The sequence below is a fragment of the Dipodomys spectabilis genome, unplaced genomic scaffold (genome assembly GCF_019054845.1).
Source record: "Dipodomys spectabilis isolate Male_0828 unplaced genomic scaffold, ASM1905484v1 ptg000024l, whole genome shotgun sequence".
Classification (NCBI taxonomy): Eukaryota; Metazoa; Chordata; class Mammalia; order Rodentia; family Heteromyidae; genus Dipodomys; species Dipodomys spectabilis.
The window spans coordinates 23,742,641-23,762,795 of NW_024870701.1; the positions used below are offsets into that span (position 1 = coordinate 23,742,641).

General features: G+C 40.1%; 1 protein-coding gene across 1 annotated transcript in view; it reads right to left on the reverse strand.

The window, feature by feature from the left end:
• Positions 1-20,155, reverse strand: part of Epg5 (ectopic P-granules autophagy protein 5 homolog) — a 106,478-nt gene that overhangs the window by 45,449 nt on the left and 40,874 nt on the right. Inside the window, exons 15-24 of the mRNA XM_042675092.1 lie at positions 17,751-17,870; positions 16,889-17,148; positions 13,044-13,184; positions 11,772-11,916; positions 11,381-11,578; positions 10,885-10,995; positions 9,679-9,801; positions 7,970-8,136; positions 5,853-6,074; positions 3,648-3,771 (exon numbers count right to left, since the gene is read on the reverse strand). Coding sequence (XP_042531026.1) covers positions 3,648-3,771; positions 5,853-6,074; positions 7,970-8,136; positions 9,679-9,801; positions 10,885-10,995; positions 11,381-11,578; positions 11,772-11,916; positions 13,044-13,184; positions 16,889-17,148; positions 17,751-17,870 — 1,611 coding nt within the window. The remainder of the gene's footprint in view (positions 1-3,647; positions 3,772-5,852; positions 6,075-7,969; positions 8,137-9,678; positions 9,802-10,884; positions 10,996-11,380; positions 11,579-11,771; positions 11,917-13,043; positions 13,185-16,888; positions 17,149-17,750; positions 17,871-20,155) is intronic.

Genomic DNA, 20,155 nt, shown 5'->3' on the forward strand with positions numbered 1-20,155 from the left:
CAAAAAAAAAAAAAGAAGAAGAAAAAGAAAAAAAGAAAGGAAAGGAAAGGGGGGGAAAAAAGGAAAGGAAAATGGAAAAAGGAAAAATTCCCTCCTTCCTTACAATGAATGTAAACAAATAAAAAAAGGAATTATTGTAGATATTTCCCAGATATAAAATGCTATTAAATTAAAATCTTTATGTATCCAATGCTCCATAAATTTGACACCAAGATAATATACAGTAGATAGAATCACTCGGCTATACACAGAACTAGGCAATGGTACGTGAGGGGATGAAAAGAATGGCATGTCCATTACATAATTCTGGAATTCCTATTTCTTCTATGTGATGAAATATATTCACAATAAAAGGGAAAATAAGTAAAATGAGAAAAAGAAGAAATAAAGGTTCTAGCCTTCTCTTCCCCCACTCCTGTGATCTGTCTTACAACTCTGTGAACCATATTTCCTTCACTGGTGATCACCACATATTAGAGTGGTAAGCTACTTAAAATAACCACAGAAAATATCAAATATACACACTAAGCTGAGTGCTAGTGGCTCATATCTGAAATCCTAATTACTAGGAGGCTGAGATCTGAAGATTACAGTTCAAAGTCAGCCCAAGTAGTAAAGTCCAAGAGACTCTTACCTCCAATAAACTATCAAAAAGCCAAAAGTAGAGCTGTCTCTCAAGCAGTAGAGTGCTAGCCTGGAGCAAAATAAGCTCAGGGACAGTGCCAAACTCCTGAGTTCAAGCTCTAGGAACAGCACCAAAAAACAAAACAAAACAAAAACCCACATTAAAATACATTGCTCAAAATAGTAATACCAAGCGTCAAATAAGAACTAAGATCTTGTGGGTGATTTTCTTTTTCTCTGGCTTTAAGTTTTCTAAAAACCCTTGGATCCACTAAATCTAAAATGATCCTAGCTCTTTTATCAGCCACTTCTATGAAGTCCTAAATTATTACTTTCAAACCAACCATGGAAAAAAGCATTACAAACTTGGAGGAGGAGTTCAAAGTAATTCTGTTCACAATCCTATATTCCATCTGCACCCACTGTAGCAGAGCTTCTCATTATGTAGTGTGCAGACACACCTTTAAATGGAGTTTGCTTTGGGCTGGGAAGGTGGCTCAGTGGTAGAGCGCCTGCCTTGCATGCCTGAGGCCCTGGGTTCCATTCCTCAGCACCACAAAAGCAAAAAGAAAAAAGCCGGAAGTGGCACTGTGGCTCAAGTGGTAGAGCGCTAGCCTTGAGCTGAAGAGCTGAGGGACAGTGCCCAGGCCCAGAGTTCAGGCCCCACGACCGGATAAATAAATAAATGGAGTTTGCTTCAGTGCTAAACAATTGTTAACAGATACTGATGATTAAAACAAATACCAAGACAGAACTACCAGAAGCTGGAATTACAGATTAAAAAAAAAAAATGTGTCATACATCCTTGGCAAGCAAAGACAGGAAGAGAAGGAAAGGGAAGGAAGGGAAGAAAAAGGGACAGAGAGAGGAACTGTATAGATCCTGAGAAAAAAGAATAAACTTCAAAAGTTAAAAAGCTATAGTTAATTTTATGTGTGTTTGATGTTCCTGGAGCTTGAACTCAGAGCAGGGGTGCTGTCCCTGAGCTTCTTTTTGTTTAAGGCTAGTGCTCTACACATGAGCCACAGCTGTACTTGCTACTTTTTGGTAGTTTATTGGAGATAACAAACTCAGGACTTTTCCTGCCCAGGCTGGCTTGGAACCTCAAGTCTCAGATCTCAGCTTTAAGAGTAGATAGGGTTACAGGCATGAGCCACTGGCATCTGGCTTTATAGTTAATTTTTTAAAACACTAGTCAACTACCTTCTTGTGCAAAGGCTCAGACAGGTGGTTAAGATGTACACTAAAAAGATGAGCATGGAACAGCACCAAAGATTTCAGGACACCATATCTCATTACATATATTTCCTATTATCCTGGCTTTACATTCCCACCCTTATTGCTTCATACCTTAAATGATATTTCTCAGGGTTCCACCTTCAGTTTTAATTTCAAGATTAAGATTCTATTACCACTAAATCCATGTATCCTACCTCATCTGATTAAGAAGTCTAGATCTTTATCACCAAGTAAGGCAATGCCAGGAAACATAATAGAGCTCCCTTTGAAGCCTGCAAGCACTTCCTCTTCCAGCACACTTCTTTCTCGGTAAACAGCATAAGGAGTTCTATGTATCTAATCAATCCCAATATCCTCCACTTTGGTCCTCAATGTTTTTAATTCATCAGTTTCCTTAATCACTGGCAGTATTTCAACAGCTCTTCAAAGACAGAAAAAGATCTAATTCTTAAGCAAGGTATATATGGCTCTTAATAACTTCATCCCTCTCCATGCCTCTGGTTCCATTAGCCCCTCTCAGCTGCTATGCGCTGTTATGAACACGCCCTGTCCTTGCACACACTAATTCTACCTGTCAAGGCCCCTTTGCCACTCCCAAGTGTCATGCCTTTCTTTTCAAACTGAAGGGCTGCTTTTCTATGTTCCCACAACACCCAGTACAATCTACTCTCACAGAGGTAATTGAGCCCCATTTGACAAAAGATCCTTGAAGACTGGGAGTTACATCAGATTTCTTTGGCATTAGCCACCTGGCACTTAGAAGGCATCCCACTAAGTACTTATAGAAGGAAGAGAATTTAAAAAAAAAAAAAAACAAGAAAGAAAGGAAGAGATGGTAGAAGGAATGAAACAATCTTTTAAGAAGACAAAAACTCCTACTGAAGCCGGGCGCTGGTGGTTCACGCCTGTAATCCTAGCTACTCAGGAGGCTGAGATCTGAGGATCGCGGTTCAAAGCCAGCCCGGGCAGGAGAGACCATGAGACTCTTATCTCCAATAAACCACCAGAAAACCAGAAGTGGCGCTGTAGCTCAAGTGGTAGAGCGCTCGCCTTGAGCTGAAGAGCTGAGGGACAGCGCCCAGGCCCAGAGTTCAAGCCTCACGACCGACAAAAAAAAAAAACTCCTATTGAAGATGAAATGCTATTTATAATGTGGAAGTTAGCAGGATTAAGGATACAGATAAAAGTCTCTTAAGTCTTAAGAGGTTCCCAAATCCCATCAGGGGTTAGGGTCAATGTCCAAAAGAATTCACTCTCTAGAAAAAAGGACCTAGAAACAGATGTCTTCCTTCTCTGTCCCCAAGCTAGCTATAGAAGTTTAAGGAAAACATGGTGGCTCAGTGGTAGAGCGCTTGCCTTGCATGCTTGAGGTCCTGGGTTCGATTCCTCAGCACCACATAAGCAGGGAAAAAAAAAAGCCGGAAGTGGCACTGTGGCTCAAGTGGTAGAGCTCTAGCTTGAGCTGAAGAGCTGAGGGACAGTGCCCAGACCCAGAGTTCAGGCCCACGACCGGACCTCCAAAAAAAAAAAAAGAAATGTTCATGAGATTGTAGAAAGCCTAGAAATGAACTCTGGGCCTCAATTAAGGCCAAAGTAGAACTGGAGATTCAAAAGGGAATATCCTGTCACTTACACATTGATAAACCCCATCAATATAATGATCATTCATGTGACTATTTCCAAATCAATAAGTGGTTTTACCATTGGATTAAGACCATGACCAGTTCAAATTACATTCAGAAATGCTTTAAGAAAAAAAAAAAAAGCCATTGCTATAGTTTTACCTGCTGATTCTGCATCACTTTTGCGAGCCTGTGAATATCATATTGCTTTGGTAGAGAAGGGATACAGGTGTCTCCTTTTTGAAAATTTTCATCTTCTAGCCATAATATATATACATTGAAGAGCCTAAAAGATAAAAAAAAAAAAAAGTTATATAAAATAATAAAAGATGTGTAGGAAAAATAACTTACATTGCTATGGACCTTAGCATCATTACCTAAGAATAAAACAAGCTCTCAATTTACAAAACTTAACTAGCTACCAACCAAACACACAGATCAACAAAGGAGACTGTGGGCTGGGAAGGTGGCTCAGTGGCAGAGATCTTGCCTTGCATGCCTGAGGCCCTGGGTTTGATTCCTTAGCACCACATAAGCAAAAAGAAAAAAGCCGGAAGTGGCGCTGTGGCTCAAGTGCTAGAGCGCTAGCCTTGAGCTGAAGAGCTGAGGGACAGCGCCCAGGCCAAGAGTTCAGGCAACACTACCGGACCCAAAAAAAAAGAAAAGAAAAGAAAAACAAAGGAGACTGCTTGGACTATTAAAACATGATCAAATAATTGCTAACCCAAAAAGACTGAAGAAGAAATGCTGAGATAATGTAGGCTTAAATACAGTACACACACACCAAAAATAAAAAATAAAACTGGAAAAGATGATTATCGTAGTATCTGAATCTGACACTTTGCTTTCCTGGGCAATGAAGTTAGAGTGAGCCTTTGCACTTGGAAAATATTCAAAGCCATTTTATAGTTTTCAGCACTAGACAAACTGCCAGTTTTAGGGCCAAAGATCATTTTCTGAACAAGCAATCATAAATAAAACTCTGTACATGTGTACTCTGTTCCCATTAAAAATATCAGGAATAAAATACTAGTATTACTAAGAAAAAAAAGTTTCAATTTTCCAGTAAATGTAATGATGGGTTTGTTTGGTTTTGTTTCTGTGGTTTTTTTTTGGTTGTACAAGGAACACATTCATCTTGCTAAGATCACTTGTATTCCAAGATGTTTGCAACAGCAGGACTAGAGTAGTGTTAGCATCTACAAATCACTGGGTAAGAGGACTAGGAGGTGGCATGGCCTTATTCAACAGAGTACAAAGTTTTGACAGTGTGTCCATAGACAGGGCTATGGTTCCTATAAGGAAAAGGCAGGTATGTACAGCGTTCTCTCTTCCAACTTCAGACTCATTAAGAGAGAGGGTCACTTTCTGAACATACTTTGGGAAGGGGATTTAAGAGAAGCAGATGGAATACTAAAGACTTTGTGGCTAATCTACAATGTTCATAGAGAAAGTTTCATCTGGTTAAGTCTTCAACCAAGCAAGATAAAGTAAAAAATTTTTCTGGAAGCGGAGAGAGCGCTAAGTATTAGTGCTAGCTGAAATCCTAGGTTTCTTCACCAAGCTATTTGGCAATTAGGGTTTTTTTTCTTGTTGTTATTAGTCGTGGGGTTTGAACTCTGGGCCTGGGCACTGTCCCTCAGCTCTTCAGCTCTTCAGCTAGCACTCTACCACTTGAGCCACAGCACCACTTCCAGCTTTTTCTGTTTATATGGGTGCTGAGGAATCAAACCCAGGCCTCATGCATGCAAGGCAAGCATTCTACCTTGCCTCTACCACTGAACCACCTTCCCAGCCCCATTAGGGTTCATTATTAACAACCACTTTTATTAGATTTTATTAATAAGATAAATTATTTGATTTCAATTATACTTATAAGAGAAAGGTGAAGAAACTATAACAAGAATCTGAATCTTACTTCATATTTCCCAACTTTGGGGACATGCGAGTACTATGCCTGATTTTATAGTTTTAGAAGGTTTCTTTCCAGCCCCAGGCGGATCTCTGATCCTATCATGGGGTCTCTGAGCTACAATTAAAACACCTTCCCTTGGTTACTTATGTCTTTTTAAGAGCTATTCTGGCAGGTTCTGATAGTTTCATGTCTGTTATGATCAATTTATTTTGGTTTATTTCTATCCTACATAAAGAAATAGAAGAGATCACTCAGACTACAAACACACAGCAGTGCTACATCCAAATGACTGACTGCCTTCTGTTGAGAAACAAGGTACAAATCTGCGTTAAAGCCATCTTCCACATTCAGGGCAACAGAATGATATCTAGAGTATGTACCACAGTGCTCACTGCTCCAGCACAGTACCTGTGCTACAAACAACAGCATAAATGGCAAAATAGCCATCTTACCTCACAAGTTCTGTGTGCAGTTCTGGTGAAGTAAAATAACCAGGAGTGCCAGCTTGGCTCTCTGGCAGCCCTTCGCTGCCCTCTGCTGGAATGCGGAGGGCTTTGCTTGCAGCATGGTGAAAGTCAGCCACCTCAGTTAGTCGCTTCTTCATGTCTTTCAACAAAGTGATATGAGCAGGACTTTGAAAAAATCTTCTTCCAATACAACCATCTATGGGTAGCCTTAAAAAATATAAGCACAGATATGGAACCTTTCAACACAAGATGATGTCCCTACATAACAACAGTCATTTAGTGAGGCTAATATATTTAATATATTTATATAATTAAACTAATACCTATTATTTCTGTCTCAAAGAATACTTTGAGATTATATGTGTGTGTGTGTGTGTGTGTGTGTGTGTGTGTGTGTGTGTTTGTCTGTGTGTGTGTATAAAATTCTCCCTCATCTATAGTTTTGCTTTCTTTGGTTTTAATTATACTATCCAAAAGTATCAAATGGCTAATTCCAGAAATAAATACATTCTGTCACAGGTATATGTGTGTAGAAAAAAAGTATATTAATAGTTCAACACAGTGGCTTTAGAGACCTATTGGAGGTTCTAGAATCTATACCTTGCAGAAAAAGATAGATTAAGTACATAAGAATCGTTTTTAAAGAATGAACTGCTACACAAACTGAAGGTATACCACCATTTGGAACAAGAGAATAGATTAAAGACAGTCTTTGCTTTTGAAGAACTTGCAATCTAGCAGAAAACAGAAGTGACCAAGAATCAGCATCTTTATGTTCAAAGGAGTGAAAAAATAGGGAGGAGCTAGAAACTGAGGCAGAGTTGGTAACTGTTGGTAACAATGGATAGTTTCAGATATGCAGTGGAACCATTCAACATCCTAAAGAACCACCCAAAAGCTGCCAGACAAGTCTGCCCTTTACTCACACCTGCTCAAAAGCCTGTTATACTCACACATGTACTATTGATTTGGGACAGTTTCTTTCCCTTTGTATTCCCACAGGCTATATGCTAAACTTTTTCCCAATTTCTAGGTAATGTCCTCATCATACTGAGGAAAGAAGATGATAAATACTCAAAAGAAAACCCATTCCTCGGGCTGGGAAGGTGGCCAGTGGTAGAGCGCTTGCCTTGCATGCATGAGGCCCTGGGTTCGATTCCTCAGCACCACATAAGCAAGGGGGAAAAAAAGCCGAAAGTGGCACTGTGGCTCAAGTGGTAGAGTGCTAGCCTTGAGCTGAAGAGCTGAGGGACAGCGCCCAGGCCCAGAGTTCAGACCCACGACCGGAACCCCCCCCCCCAAAAAAAAGAAAACCCAATCCAAAAGAAAGAAGCAGACCCAGTTTTTTGTTGTTGTTGTTTTTTGGGTCCGGTCGTGGGGCCAGAGATCACCAGAGAATGACTAACTCACACTCCAGAGTATAAAAACACAGAACAGGTGCATTGGCAAAGGCCTGTCATCCCAGCTAGGTGGGAAGCTAAGACTGGAAGGACTGCAGTTCTAGGCTAACAGGGGCAAAAAAAGCTCACAACAGCTGGGTGCCGATGGCTCACACCTGTTATCCTAGCCACTCAAGATGCTGAAGACCATGGTTTGAAGCTAGCCCAGGAGAAAAGGTCCTAAGACTCTTATCCCCAAGTAACCACCAAAAAAGCCAGAAATGAAGCTCTGTCTCAAGTGGTAGAGTGCTAACCTTGAGCAACAAAGCTCAGGGCCAGCACCCAGGCCCTGCGTTTAAGCCCTAGGACCAGCACACACACACAACCCTGTCCCCCCCCCCCTGTCCCCCCCCCCCCACACACACATACACACAAGCTCACAACACCCCATTTCCACAAAAAAAGCTGAGCATGGTGGAATTTTCCTGTCATCCCAGCTATGATGGTAAGTTTAAAAAGGAGGACTATTGTCCAAGCAGGGCTGAGCCAAAAATAAGACACTGTCTCAAAAATAATCAGAGCAATAAGGTGATTCAAGAAGAGTACTGGCCTAGCAAGCATAATGCCCTGAGTTCAAATCCTATTATCACCCCCAAAGAAACATAAAAACCAAAGATTCAGAAAGAGGTTCATAAGAACTTACTACAACACTGAGTATCATACCCATATTGTGGTCCTGGACGGTGAAGATACAGGAGGAAAAATTTCTGCCAAATAAGTGGCAGAAGAGGATGATCAGAAGGTGTGACCATAGCCTGGTGGGCCCAGCGATAAATCAGCAGTCTTTGCAGGGACGGGACAATGGGAAGCTTCAGCTGAGCCTGAGCTTTCTACAAAATAGAAGTGAGCACAACTATAAACAGTTTGTTCTAAAGTAACCCAAAGAACATTTTCAAGTCAGTAAGAAAAAAATATTCTATGAAACTCACTTCACTGACTCACTAGCTACTATTTTAAATCCTTGACAGCAAGACACAAAGGGAAAATGTTTTTGCTGTCAAAGACATTTCACAGGCCAGGCATTGGTGGCTCTTGCCTGTAATCCTAGCTACTAAGGAGGCTGCGATCTGAGGATCACAGTTCAAAGCCAGCTCAAGCAGGAAAGTCCGTGAGACTCTTATCTCCAATAAAACACCAGAAAACCAGGAATGGCTCCGTGGCTCAAGTGGTAGAATGCTAGCCTTGAGCTGAAGAGCTGAGGGACAGCGCCCAGGCCCAGAGTTCAAGCTCCATGACTGACCAAAAAAAAAAAAAAAAAGACATTTTACAGGTCCTAGAAATGGGGTAGAAGAGTCACTTTATTTCCATTTCTGAGATTCCTCTGTATATAAAACACTTTAAAAAAAAAAGACAAAATGAGACAGGCACCAGTGGCCCACACCAATAACCCTAACTATGCAGGAGGCTGAGATCTGAGAATCACAGTTCAAAGTGAGCCCAGGCAGAAAAAGTCCCAGTGAGACTCATCTCCAGTAAGCTACTCAAAAAAGCTGGAAGTGGCACTGTGGCGCAACAGAAAAAAAGGCAGAATAATACAAATACTTAAATCAAATCTGATTGTCCAACTTTATCAATCTTTCGAACATTTAGATTTTAAAAGAGTATCTAAATAATAATTCCTTGAAACTCTGAAACCCAAAAGAAAAGTCTATAATATAGCCCTAAAATTAAAACTCTTCCTATTCATATGTTAGTTATCCTAAGAATCATCTTGGAAGTTCTAAAAAGAAATTCCTAAGCCAGACACTGGTGGTTCATGCCTGGAGAGGGAAAAGGAGAGGGGAGGGGAGAAGAGGGGAGGGAAGGGGAGATGAGAGGAGGGGAAAGGAAAGGAGGGGAAAGGAGGGGAAAGGAGGGGAAAGGAGGGGAAAGGAGGGGAAAGGAGGGGAAAGGAGGGGAAAGGAAAGGAAAGGAAAGGAAAGGGGAAAGGGAAGGGGGAAGGGGAAAGGGGAAAGAGAAAGGGAAGGGAAGGAAAGGAAAGAAAAGGAAAGGGGAAAGGAAAAAGGAAAGGAAAGGAAAGGAATTCCTGCTCATAATCCAAACTGAGACTCAGAATGGAGTCAGGAACCTGACTGGTAACAAATTCTCAGAGGAATTCAGATGTACATAAGACACAAAGGCAACTACTTCAAAACAACATCAATCCCCTTCATTTGGCAATGAACACACTCTTCAATTATTGGTTGATGACTCAAACTGTTAAATGAGACTTGGGAAACAAAGTACATACTTTAATTTTACAAGGATTTTAAATGTGGGTTTGGTGGCTGTGCATTCCACAGTCACAAGAGAAAACACAGAAGCTCACAGACTATATCCACATTAAAGTAAAAGCCACCTCCTACTACTCAAATAGAGAACTACCACTTCACCTTCAGAGCCTGGTCAGGGGTAAAAGTGGAGTTTATAACTAATTCCCCTTCAACAACTCTTCGAAGCTGGGAGTCTTCTTCAAAGATAGATTCCATGTTCAGCACCATCCAGGCAAACCAGACCTATGAAGACACCAGGAAAAGGGCAGAAAATAAACCACTCACACCAACTAATTAAATATATCCTAATAGTTCCCAAATAAAATTCTTTTTTTTTTTTTTTTTTGGGGGGGGGGGCTGTCGTGGGGCCTGAACTCTGAGCCTGGGCGCTGTCCCTCAGCTCTTCAGCTCAAGGCTAGTGCTCTGCCACTTGAGCCACAGAGCCACTTCCAGCTTTTTTCTTTTTGCTTATGTTGTGCTGAGAAATCAAACCCAGGGCCTCATGCATGCAAGGCAAGTGCTCTACCACTGAGCCAACTTCCCAGCTCCCCAAATAAATTTCTTGAGTTGTTTTAGCTTAGTGCTAGAGCACTTTCCTAACACATAGGAGAGTCCTATTTCAATCCCCTGCATCACAAGAAGAGAAAGGGGAAGTGGAGGGAGAGAAGCAGTGGTAAAGTATCACATGAGAGAAGACTCTATAGATGGGCAGGAAATGCATGCCTCTGGGACTCAGTGAGGCAGAGACAGAGAGGAAGATAGGCAGGGCTGAGTCTAGCAAGGAATCAATTTCAGCTGGATCCTAAGTGGCATGAGAAAGATTGATAGGCTGAGGGATGTTAGTCCTGATTTAAGTGATGAAACAGATTGATTATTCACATAGTGTAAGAGGTGGTAATAACAATGAAAGTAATGCTGCTAATAATGATGATAACAACAACACCCAATCACTAGTGAGAACTATGTGCTAAGCATGTTCTGAATGTTATATATAAATGCAATCAAATTGCCATATGACAACTGAGGAAACAGAGGACAGAGATATAAACAAACTTCCCAAAGCATAGAACAAATGGCAGAGCCATCTGGCTCTTAACCTGTCTGCATTCAGACCACTATCCCAAGTTTAGTCTACTCTTTTAATGAAACAGGAATGGCAACAGCACTTCAAAAGAGGGTCATGACAATTAAGTGAAAAAATACACAGTAGATACACAATATATACACAGTATATGCTATAAATGTGTTATTTTAGGCTGTCAGAAATTTACTAATAAGAATGGTACCAATATTAATGCTCACAAAGATCAGTCCTTGGCTTCATACCTGAGTGGGTGTGGCCAAGCCCTCCACAAATGAAGGGGTGATGTTGCCTGCCACGATCCAGCTCACCAAGGAAGAAAGCAGACTCCGGTCACAGTGGTAACCCAAAGCATTCTACATTAGGGAGATGAGATGGAGCAGAGAGAAGAGACTGAAAAATTACTTTACCATTGATTCTTTCTGGATCATTAGTAATTGTCCCACCACACTGGAAGATTCCCATAAGACATAGATTTCATGAAGTTCACCAGCACTAATAATGCCAGACAGTGTACTACAGGAGAATGTAGTGGGCAGGGCCCTGCCTAACCATTCTTTATTTGATTTTCCTAAGATCTATGCTGGCAACTTATGATTCTACCATAAGGCAAAGCTTTTAAAAAATACAAAACCAAAAAAGATCCTGGCCCAAGAGTAATTCTTAAATCTATGCATTTAGGAGAACCTTAAGAAAGCTACTATCTACCCAATGATAGAAACAAATTCTCCAGCAAGTTACCTTGTGCTGCTGGTAGAGTAATTTCTGTACACAGTCTTCCTGCATCAGCTGGAAAGCTGTTTTACACAAGTGGTCCATAAGGAAGAGAATGGGCTGTTCTCGGTACCAAAGATGCTGGCTTATGAGAGCCTGAACCCAGAACTCCAACACAGCTACAGGACCCACTTGATTGGGCTGAATACTTATAGATATGTGCGTCTGTGGAGAAACAGCTCAGGTGATGTGAAAGGAAATAACCAGCCTCCCACTGTTACAATGCCAATAAAATTCTATTTGCCTCAACAAAGTGCCAAGTTACTGCAAATGTCTAGGTCATAGACATGCTAGCATCTAAAGTATTTGCTTGGGAAGATGGGCCAGAGTGTATTTAGGGGCTTGTGACCGCTCTGACCTGGATCATGCTGTTGAGAAGCTTCAAGTTGTCCCCATGGCTAGCTCCTGTCAGGTGTTGTGCCACCTTGTGGGTGACCTGCTGAGTGACACCTTGAGGTACTCCACTGTCCAAGTGTAGGAAGAGAAGGAGGTGCGACAAAAACCTGCCAATGACACATGATCTCACACCTTACCTTTCAATCAGGAGCAGGCATAACTGCCAGTAATTCCTCACAATTACTTAAGAGAAAACATAAATGTTTAATTGGTCCCATTTTCAGATGAAGGTGCTATTTAGGTTATTTAGGGGTTCTTATAAATCCTCAGGGGGTTTAAAAGAATCTTACCTGCCAGAAGTGGAATGAACAAATCAACTACAAACACATGCAAAAACAAGCAAATTAGAGTACTAGAGGAAAATACCCTTATATCCCCCTGTATTCTCCATACCTTCCTCCTCTACTAATAAAAGCAGTGTTATTCCCAAATTTTCACTTTCCACACTTCCTTAATGCCAAGGTGTTAATAATTTTTTACGTTTAGAAAATGGATCCCAGGCTCCAATCCTTTATTAGTAAAGTCAAATCTCTGGGGGAAGAGACTAAAAATCTGTATTTAGTAGGCTCCCATAGTAGTCTCTTGCCACCAAACAAGACTGAAACACATTGAATGAAAAGACAAAAGAAAACTGCATTGTTTCCTTTGGGCCAATGGATGATCCTGCCCAAGGCAGGGTTCTTCCACATAAGCCTTGCCTCCTCTTCATCAATGTTCATGTGACTCAGGCAGGTGTTCAACTCTTCCCAACTTCCTATGTATCTACCTATTCACAATACCACTCTGCACACTATGAGCAATGAATACAATATGCTTTGATAGGGTTACAAGGGCAAAGCCCTTTGGTGCTCAATGTCAAGAGCACTATTCCCAGAGTCTCATGGAAACAACTGCTCTGTCAAATATTAATAAGCTTTAGTAAGCCAGCCCAGGCAGGAAAAGCTGTGAAACTCTGATCTCCAATAAGCCAGCAGAAGACAGGAAGTGGAGCTGTGGCTCAAGTGGTAGAATGCTAGCCTTGAGCTGAAGAGCTGAGGACAGTGCTCAAGCCCAGAGTTCAACCCCCACGATCAACCCTCCCCCCCGCAAAAAAAGGGTAGAAGATTCTTCCTTATTTAAAAAAATCCACTGTTAAAACTATCATTATTTTATTTCAGAAACCAGAAAACAAAATCACTTATACACACTGGGCTATTTCTAAAGAATCTTCTGCCACAGAAAAGAACATACTTACTGCTCATTCTTCAGAAGATAATATTGGCAAGGGTAGAACAAAGGTAGAATCTTATCTAGAACATGAACCACTGTTCTTAAATGCCTTGACTGGACCAGAATTCCCAAAAGTGGAATACCTTCTGCACAGAACTTCTCAATGCTATGGAAAAAGAAAATACAATGAGTACATAAAATAGGTCACTCATAACTGTATTCTTCCAATGAGCTATCAGCCTACAACTTCTCAGGTCTCTATATGCTTTTTTTGTTTTTGGCCAGTTCTGGGGCTTAAATTCGAGGCCTGAGTGCCATTCCTGAGCTTCTTATGCTCAGGGATACTCTACCACTTGAACTCCAATTCTAGGTTTTTGGTACTTTATCAGATATAAGAGTCTTATGGACTTTCCTGCCCAAGCTGGCTTTGAACAATACTCAGATCTCAGCCTCATGAGCGGCTAGTATTATAGGCTGAGCCAATAGCACCCCATTTCTAATGCATTCTTAAAGCTCAATCTTCTTATAATACTAGACTCAGAATTCTGGAAATGCTGATGGCCAATGCCTACACTACTGGTTAATCAGAAGGCTGAGATCAGAGGACTGCTGTTCAAAGCCAGAAAATCCATGAAGCTCTTATCTCCAATTAACCCAAAAAAAGCCATAAATGGAGGTGTACCTCAAGTGGCAGAGTACCAGCCTTTGGGGAAAAACTAAGGGAGAGCCTCCTGACCCTGTGAGTAACCTCACAAAACAAATACAAAAATCAGATGTTCATCCATATTTTCATTTTATCATGAAAAAGAGGCACTGTGCCCAAATTTTCATAATTTCCTATGGTCAAAATGAACCTTTGGTTTATAAATTTCTAGTTAAGAGTGCCTGCTACTACCCTAGACTATTTCTCAAATAGTACATCTATATAAGATGCTCGGAACTGCCAGAAGTTACCACCGCAAAGGCAAGTAGCTCACTTCCCAAATATAAAGTGGCAAAATTCTTCTTTAAAACATGAATTAAAAAAAAAAAAAAACAAGAACAAAAACATTCTTTCTCTTTGATTCACTTTGGAAAATCTATCCTTAAGAAATAATCTCAAATATACGAAAAAATATGGATGATAATCCATATAAAGATAGTACTTTTTGAGGGGGGGAAGGGAGGATCGATCTAGGGTCTTGAACTGAGGGCCTGGGTGCTGTGCTTGAGCATTTTCACTGGCTCAAGGTTAGAGCTCTACCACTTCGAGCCACAGCAGCACTTCTGGTTTTCTGGTAGTTAATTGGCGATGAGAGTCTCTCAGAGTTTCCTGCCCTGCTGGCTTTGAACCACGATCCTCAAATCTCAGGCTCTTGAATAGCTAGGATTACAAGCGTGAGCACTGGCACTCGGCAAGATAGTACTTTTGGGGTGGGCAGGCGGTTGGGGGGGGGGGGGGGCATTGGTCGTAGGGCTTGAACTCTGGGACTGGGCGCTGTCCCTCAGCTCAAGGCTCAAGGCTAGTGCTCTACCACCTGAGCCACAGTGTCACTTCCGGTTTTCTGGTGGTTTATTGGAGATAAGAGTCTCACAGACTTTCCTGCCTGGGCTGGCTTTGAACCTCAATCCTCAGATCTCAGCCTCCTGAGTAGCTAGGATTACAGGCGTAAGCCACCAGCACCCAGCTAAGATAGTACTTTTTATATTTATTTTCACTTGCAAAACTGAGATGCAGAAATGATTGAAGTAAATATGGGGAATTCATTCAGTGAGAATTTTATCCATTGTTTTAAAACAATACAACAGACAACAATCAAAAATAAAAAATTTTACTATAATGACACTGTTGCAGTTTGAGTATGAAATGTTCCCCACAGGATTGTGTGTTGAATGCTTGGTTCCTAGCTGGTGGCACTCTTTGAGGAATTTTAGATACTTTAGGAGGTAGGACATACTTGAAGGAAATAGGCAACTGGGGGGTGTACTATTATTAAAGGTCATACCTGCTTCTCAGTCCCTTCTTCATTCTGTTTCCTGTCTGCCATGAGATAAAGACTTCCCCTACCACATTCTTCACTACCCTGATGTTCTGCCCAAGTGCGTGGGAACAAGATACCATGAACAGAGCCCTCTGAAACCACGAGCAAAAAATCATTTCACTTTTAAGTTTTTCTCTCAGGCATTTTAGTTACAGTTACACAAAAATGACTAGTATAGATAAAGAGGGAGAGGGGAGCAAAAAATACTGCTGATTACGACTACTAGTAACATTTATAAAGAGGGAAAAACCACAGGGATGGTATCATACCAAAATGTTCACTGTATTAGACAAAATGTTCATTGTACAGAAGTGAATGGATTTTTGAACTTTGGTTCTATTCTTTAATTCTCAGGGGGAAACAAATCATTTCAAGAAATAAAAGTAACAGTGTAAAGGTTATACCATGAAGGAGGTCTTTACAATATTACAAATGGATAACAAAAAACACTAAACTATATATAATCATAGCCATTTAAAAAAAAAAAGATCAAAGGAAGCTGGGCATTGGTGGATCATGCCTATAATCATAGCTACCCAGAAGACTGAGATTTGAGAATCATGGTTCAAAGCCAGCCTGGGCAGGAAAGTCCATGAGATTTTAATCTCCAGCTAACAACCAAAAAAAAAAAGAAAAGAAAAGAGCCAGAAGTGCTGTGGCTCAAGTGATAAGCGTTAATTTTGAGTATAAAAGTTCAGGGACAGCACCCAGGCCCAGAGTTCAAGCCCCAGGACTGGCACACACATACACATACACCTGTGCACACACATATGTACGTACACACACATATGCACACACATGCGCGTGCACGCGCACACACACACACACAAACAGTAGAAAAAAAGAAAAATAGTTTAGCATAGAAAAGACCTGGGTGATTTTTCTGACTGTCCATAATGTTATATTCATGTACAAGTAAGTATCTGACTGTTCTGTACTCTAGCACTTTTACATCTCATTTGACCACAGGAGAGTCAGTCATAAAGGACAATCCTTATTCCCACCCTTGCTTCTATCCAGGATTCATTAATCAGCACTAAACAAGCACATATGATTAGAGAAAACACATAGCAATGGAATTGTAAAAAACTAGTTTCAGAATGGATAGGAGCATTACAGAAATCATAAAACAAGTTCAGAAAACTATTCTCAAAAAATTCTTGTGCCAGACACTATTGTAAGTATAGGTATTTTAATTCACTTAAGTCTCATAAAATTCAATATTATTATTATTTCCATTTTAGAGGAGGAACTCAAAATTCAAGAAACTTGGTGACTACACCTAAGAACAATGTAATACGTGTCCTCCAAAGGGCCTAACTACTCATCTCTCCTTTTCTAATTACATCTACTCATCTACCCTCTCTTACTTACCTAGCTTTCAAATTTGTCCCTGAGACACTACCAACAACCTAATCAACCTCCATTCTCTAAAGGGAATCTTGGGCTTCAGTTAGGAGTCACATTATTTTCCTCAATGTTACCTTCACACTCTCCCTACCCTATAATGAATGCACCTTCCCATATTCATTCAGTCTACCAGTATCTGTTGAATATCTACTAAGTCTAAGATCTGGAGACTGAAAGATGAGTAAGACAAAGTCTCTATCTTTTAAAAGGAAGTTATATGGATTTACTGAAAATATACATTTGTTTCAATAAATGCACAAGAGTGAATTTGAGCAGCACTTTCCCCTTGATGAACTACTAATCAAGAAGTCTTATTTGCCCCAAAATTACACCCTCAGGAGGTTTAATGGAAGCCATGGCCTTGTATATGAAAGAGGAGATTTTAGAACTCCTTTCTCCAAGACTTATCCACTCTGAAGCTTCAGCCTAAGCACTGTACCTGTGGCCCACAGCTGTCATAGACAAGGCGAGATAACAGCCAATGGGCATGCCTGTTTTCACAGCCTTCAAAAGAGGATGAAACGTGGGTGATTCTGTCATGTCAGGCACTGTGCTGGAGAAAGGGACAGCTGAACAATTCTGTTGCATTCCATAATCATTTTTGTGTAGTTTTAATCTCAAAATCAAATTCCATGCCCATTGGTTAAATGAAGTCTCAGGAGTTTCTCCATATCGAACAATACTGGCCAAATATGAGACCTAAAACAATGATTCATTTTAAACTACATTAGTCACATAAAAATTAAATCAGTAACATCATCTGCTATTAATCAATAATTTCCTGGACAAAGAGGAAAATACTACTTCCTGGCCATCAATGAATGTTTGGTATACTTCATTAATTCCTCACTTATAACTGGCCATGTCAATGTACCTTTGCTTTGTGAACTTGATCTTAATATGCACAAACAAAAGAGAAGTGATTTAAAAGTTAGCACTCAATGCTAGTATGTGGGTAAGTTTAACAATCGAGTGAGAGGTCTCTACAGCATCTGGGAATATATAAACTCTGACCATGACTAATTTTAAGCTCCCAACAGTCTACTTTGCAAAGTTCCTGAATATGTAGCAGTCATTCTCCTTCATCAATATAAATGATGTTCTAGCATATCTGTAGCTCAACTCAAATTATTTTTTAATACTAACATGTTCAAAGAGAGGGTACATTTTAAAGAAAAATCTTTATCAACTTTAAATGTATATTTGAATATCTTACATTGTCAGAAATGTTCTTAGAAAATCTAGGATCAATACAATAACTTCATTTTCCCAGGGAAAAGATCTCAATATATGAGTGTTACCTGCTTCATACTTTCAGAAATAAGCCCAGCATATGGCTTCTGTGCAAGGTACTTCTGATAAGCCTCAAGAACCATTAAGGCCACTTCAGCATGAACTGCTTGATCCAGATGTAGGGTACCCTTTAATGGAAATAATTAAATCATGACTGTAATTTCTTTTATTATTCCTTAAAATAAAAAAATATGCAGCATAAGCAGATCTTAGATATGGAAGCTAACTGTTCCAAAAACCACAGCCCACAACATTAAGTTATAAAATGGTAATAAGGGGAGAAGAAACACACACAACACACATATACCACACACACACACACACACACACACACACACACACACACACACACACACACACACACACACACACACACTTGATATCTAAAGAGCAAAAGAGCAATTACTATTCCAAGATAGGTTTAAACCTGATTCATCCCTCATCTCAGCCTAAAAGGTGTCTGAATGTAATACCACCTACCCCACTCAGAATCTACAAAGACTTTTGTTACAAGTCAAGGACTTTGTCAAAAGTCAGGAAAATGCTTATAACTGAAAATAGGGGAAGATCTCCTTATAAATTTCATGTACAGTCCCTTTTCTTATTCTATCCACAGTGGAAATATAAATAAGATGCTAAACAACACAGGTAGCTTTAGGAATATGAAGTTGCCTATGGGGTTTCCCATCTAGTCTTCATATGCAGCTTTTGAAAAATTCATTCCCTAACCCTTTCATTGAAGAAGACATTCCCAAGTATAATGAAGAAGTAAGGAAGCCAGTGCCAGTGGATTACACTGTTAATCCTAGCTATTCAGGAAGCTGACATTATGGTTTGAAGGCACCAAGGCAGAAGTCTGAGAGACTCTTATCTCCAATAAACTGTTCAGAAAAACCAGAAGTGGCACTGTGGTTCAAGTGGTAGAGAACTAGCCTTGAGCAAAAGAAACTCAGGGGCAGTTCAGGCCCAAAGTTCAAGCACAGGGACCAGCAAAAACCAAAAGTAAGGAGATTGCCACAGGTGTATATGAGTATAGTACTCTGGAGTAGAAGGGTTCCATGCACAAGTTGAAGAAAGTGAAGGTGAAGAATAGCACCCGTGGCTTTTGCCCACAGATCTTCAGTGAAGGAAAACCTAGAGGGATCCACAGGCAATCCAGTGGTCACAAGCACCCTAAAAGGAAAGCTATCTGGCTTAGTCTCCTCATCTGAACAACAGCATCACTTTACTACAAACCACACCAAAAAATACAAAGATTTGAAGTGCTCAGAACAAAAGCCAGACTTGTAGATGGCTGAGTTTTCCCTCCTTTTCCCTTACATGTGTTAATTTTTGGATCAAGATGCTAACTAACAAAGCCTATGACAAAGACATAGTTGGGACAAATACTATTACCAGAAAAAAAAATATGACATAAAGTAACATCTTTAGAGATATTCAATATACACTAAATCCTTAATAATATAATCACTACAACACTGAGTAATTAACATGCATCAAGAACCACAACTGTCTTAAAAATGTATACTTCCTAACTTGTTGTAGCCTTACAACAACCTTATGTGGCAAGCCTTATATTATCAGTGTTTACAGATGAGCAAATGAAGCCCAGAGAGTTTTCAGGAAGCTTGCTCAGAGTCATAGTCAGGAGGTAGAACTGAGGTTAGAACCCAGGTACACTGACTCAGAACTCAAGCAAGCTCATAATTAATGACTAACAACTCTGGCAAGGACATGGAAGACAAACTGCAGGAGAAAAAGGGTCAGGAAGGACAATCAGGAGGAACTGCAACAATTAGCCACAGATAAAACAATAGATATAAGTGATCAAAAAATAAAGACTTTTTAATGTGGAACAAAATATACTTCTTATATGCTTCTCCTCAACACCCTCAGCTGTCTTCCTGTACCAATAATTTGTATGATCCAAGAATGTTAGAAATATCTAAGTGGCCCTTGGCAGAAAAGAGGCTCCCCACCCCAATTTGGAGGATGAGTTTTCTGCAAAACAGAAGAAAAAAAATCATAAACTCAGACAGCTAAAAAAAAAAAAAACCTGCACACCTTGTAAACGTAATTTATATTAAGCAATTAGTTACTAACTAATGTTTTAAGAAAATGCTTCCTTGAAACTGATGTATATAGTAACTAGTATATGTCTAGGACAAGCAGAAAAGGTCAAAAGCTATGTACATATGACCATATAAGATGATGCTAAGCAAAATGAACCCCAAGACAGAGACACAAGTGGTTTTATCTTTCTTACTGTTGTTTTTAATGTATTTATAATGTACCATGTGATTTTTTTTGTTTCTTTTATATGTTTTTTCCCCCATGGTATAACCTCTGTTTTCACTGTATTTGATTCTGGTGCCCTGAATCTTGTATATATATTTTTCTAATTTGGGGAGGG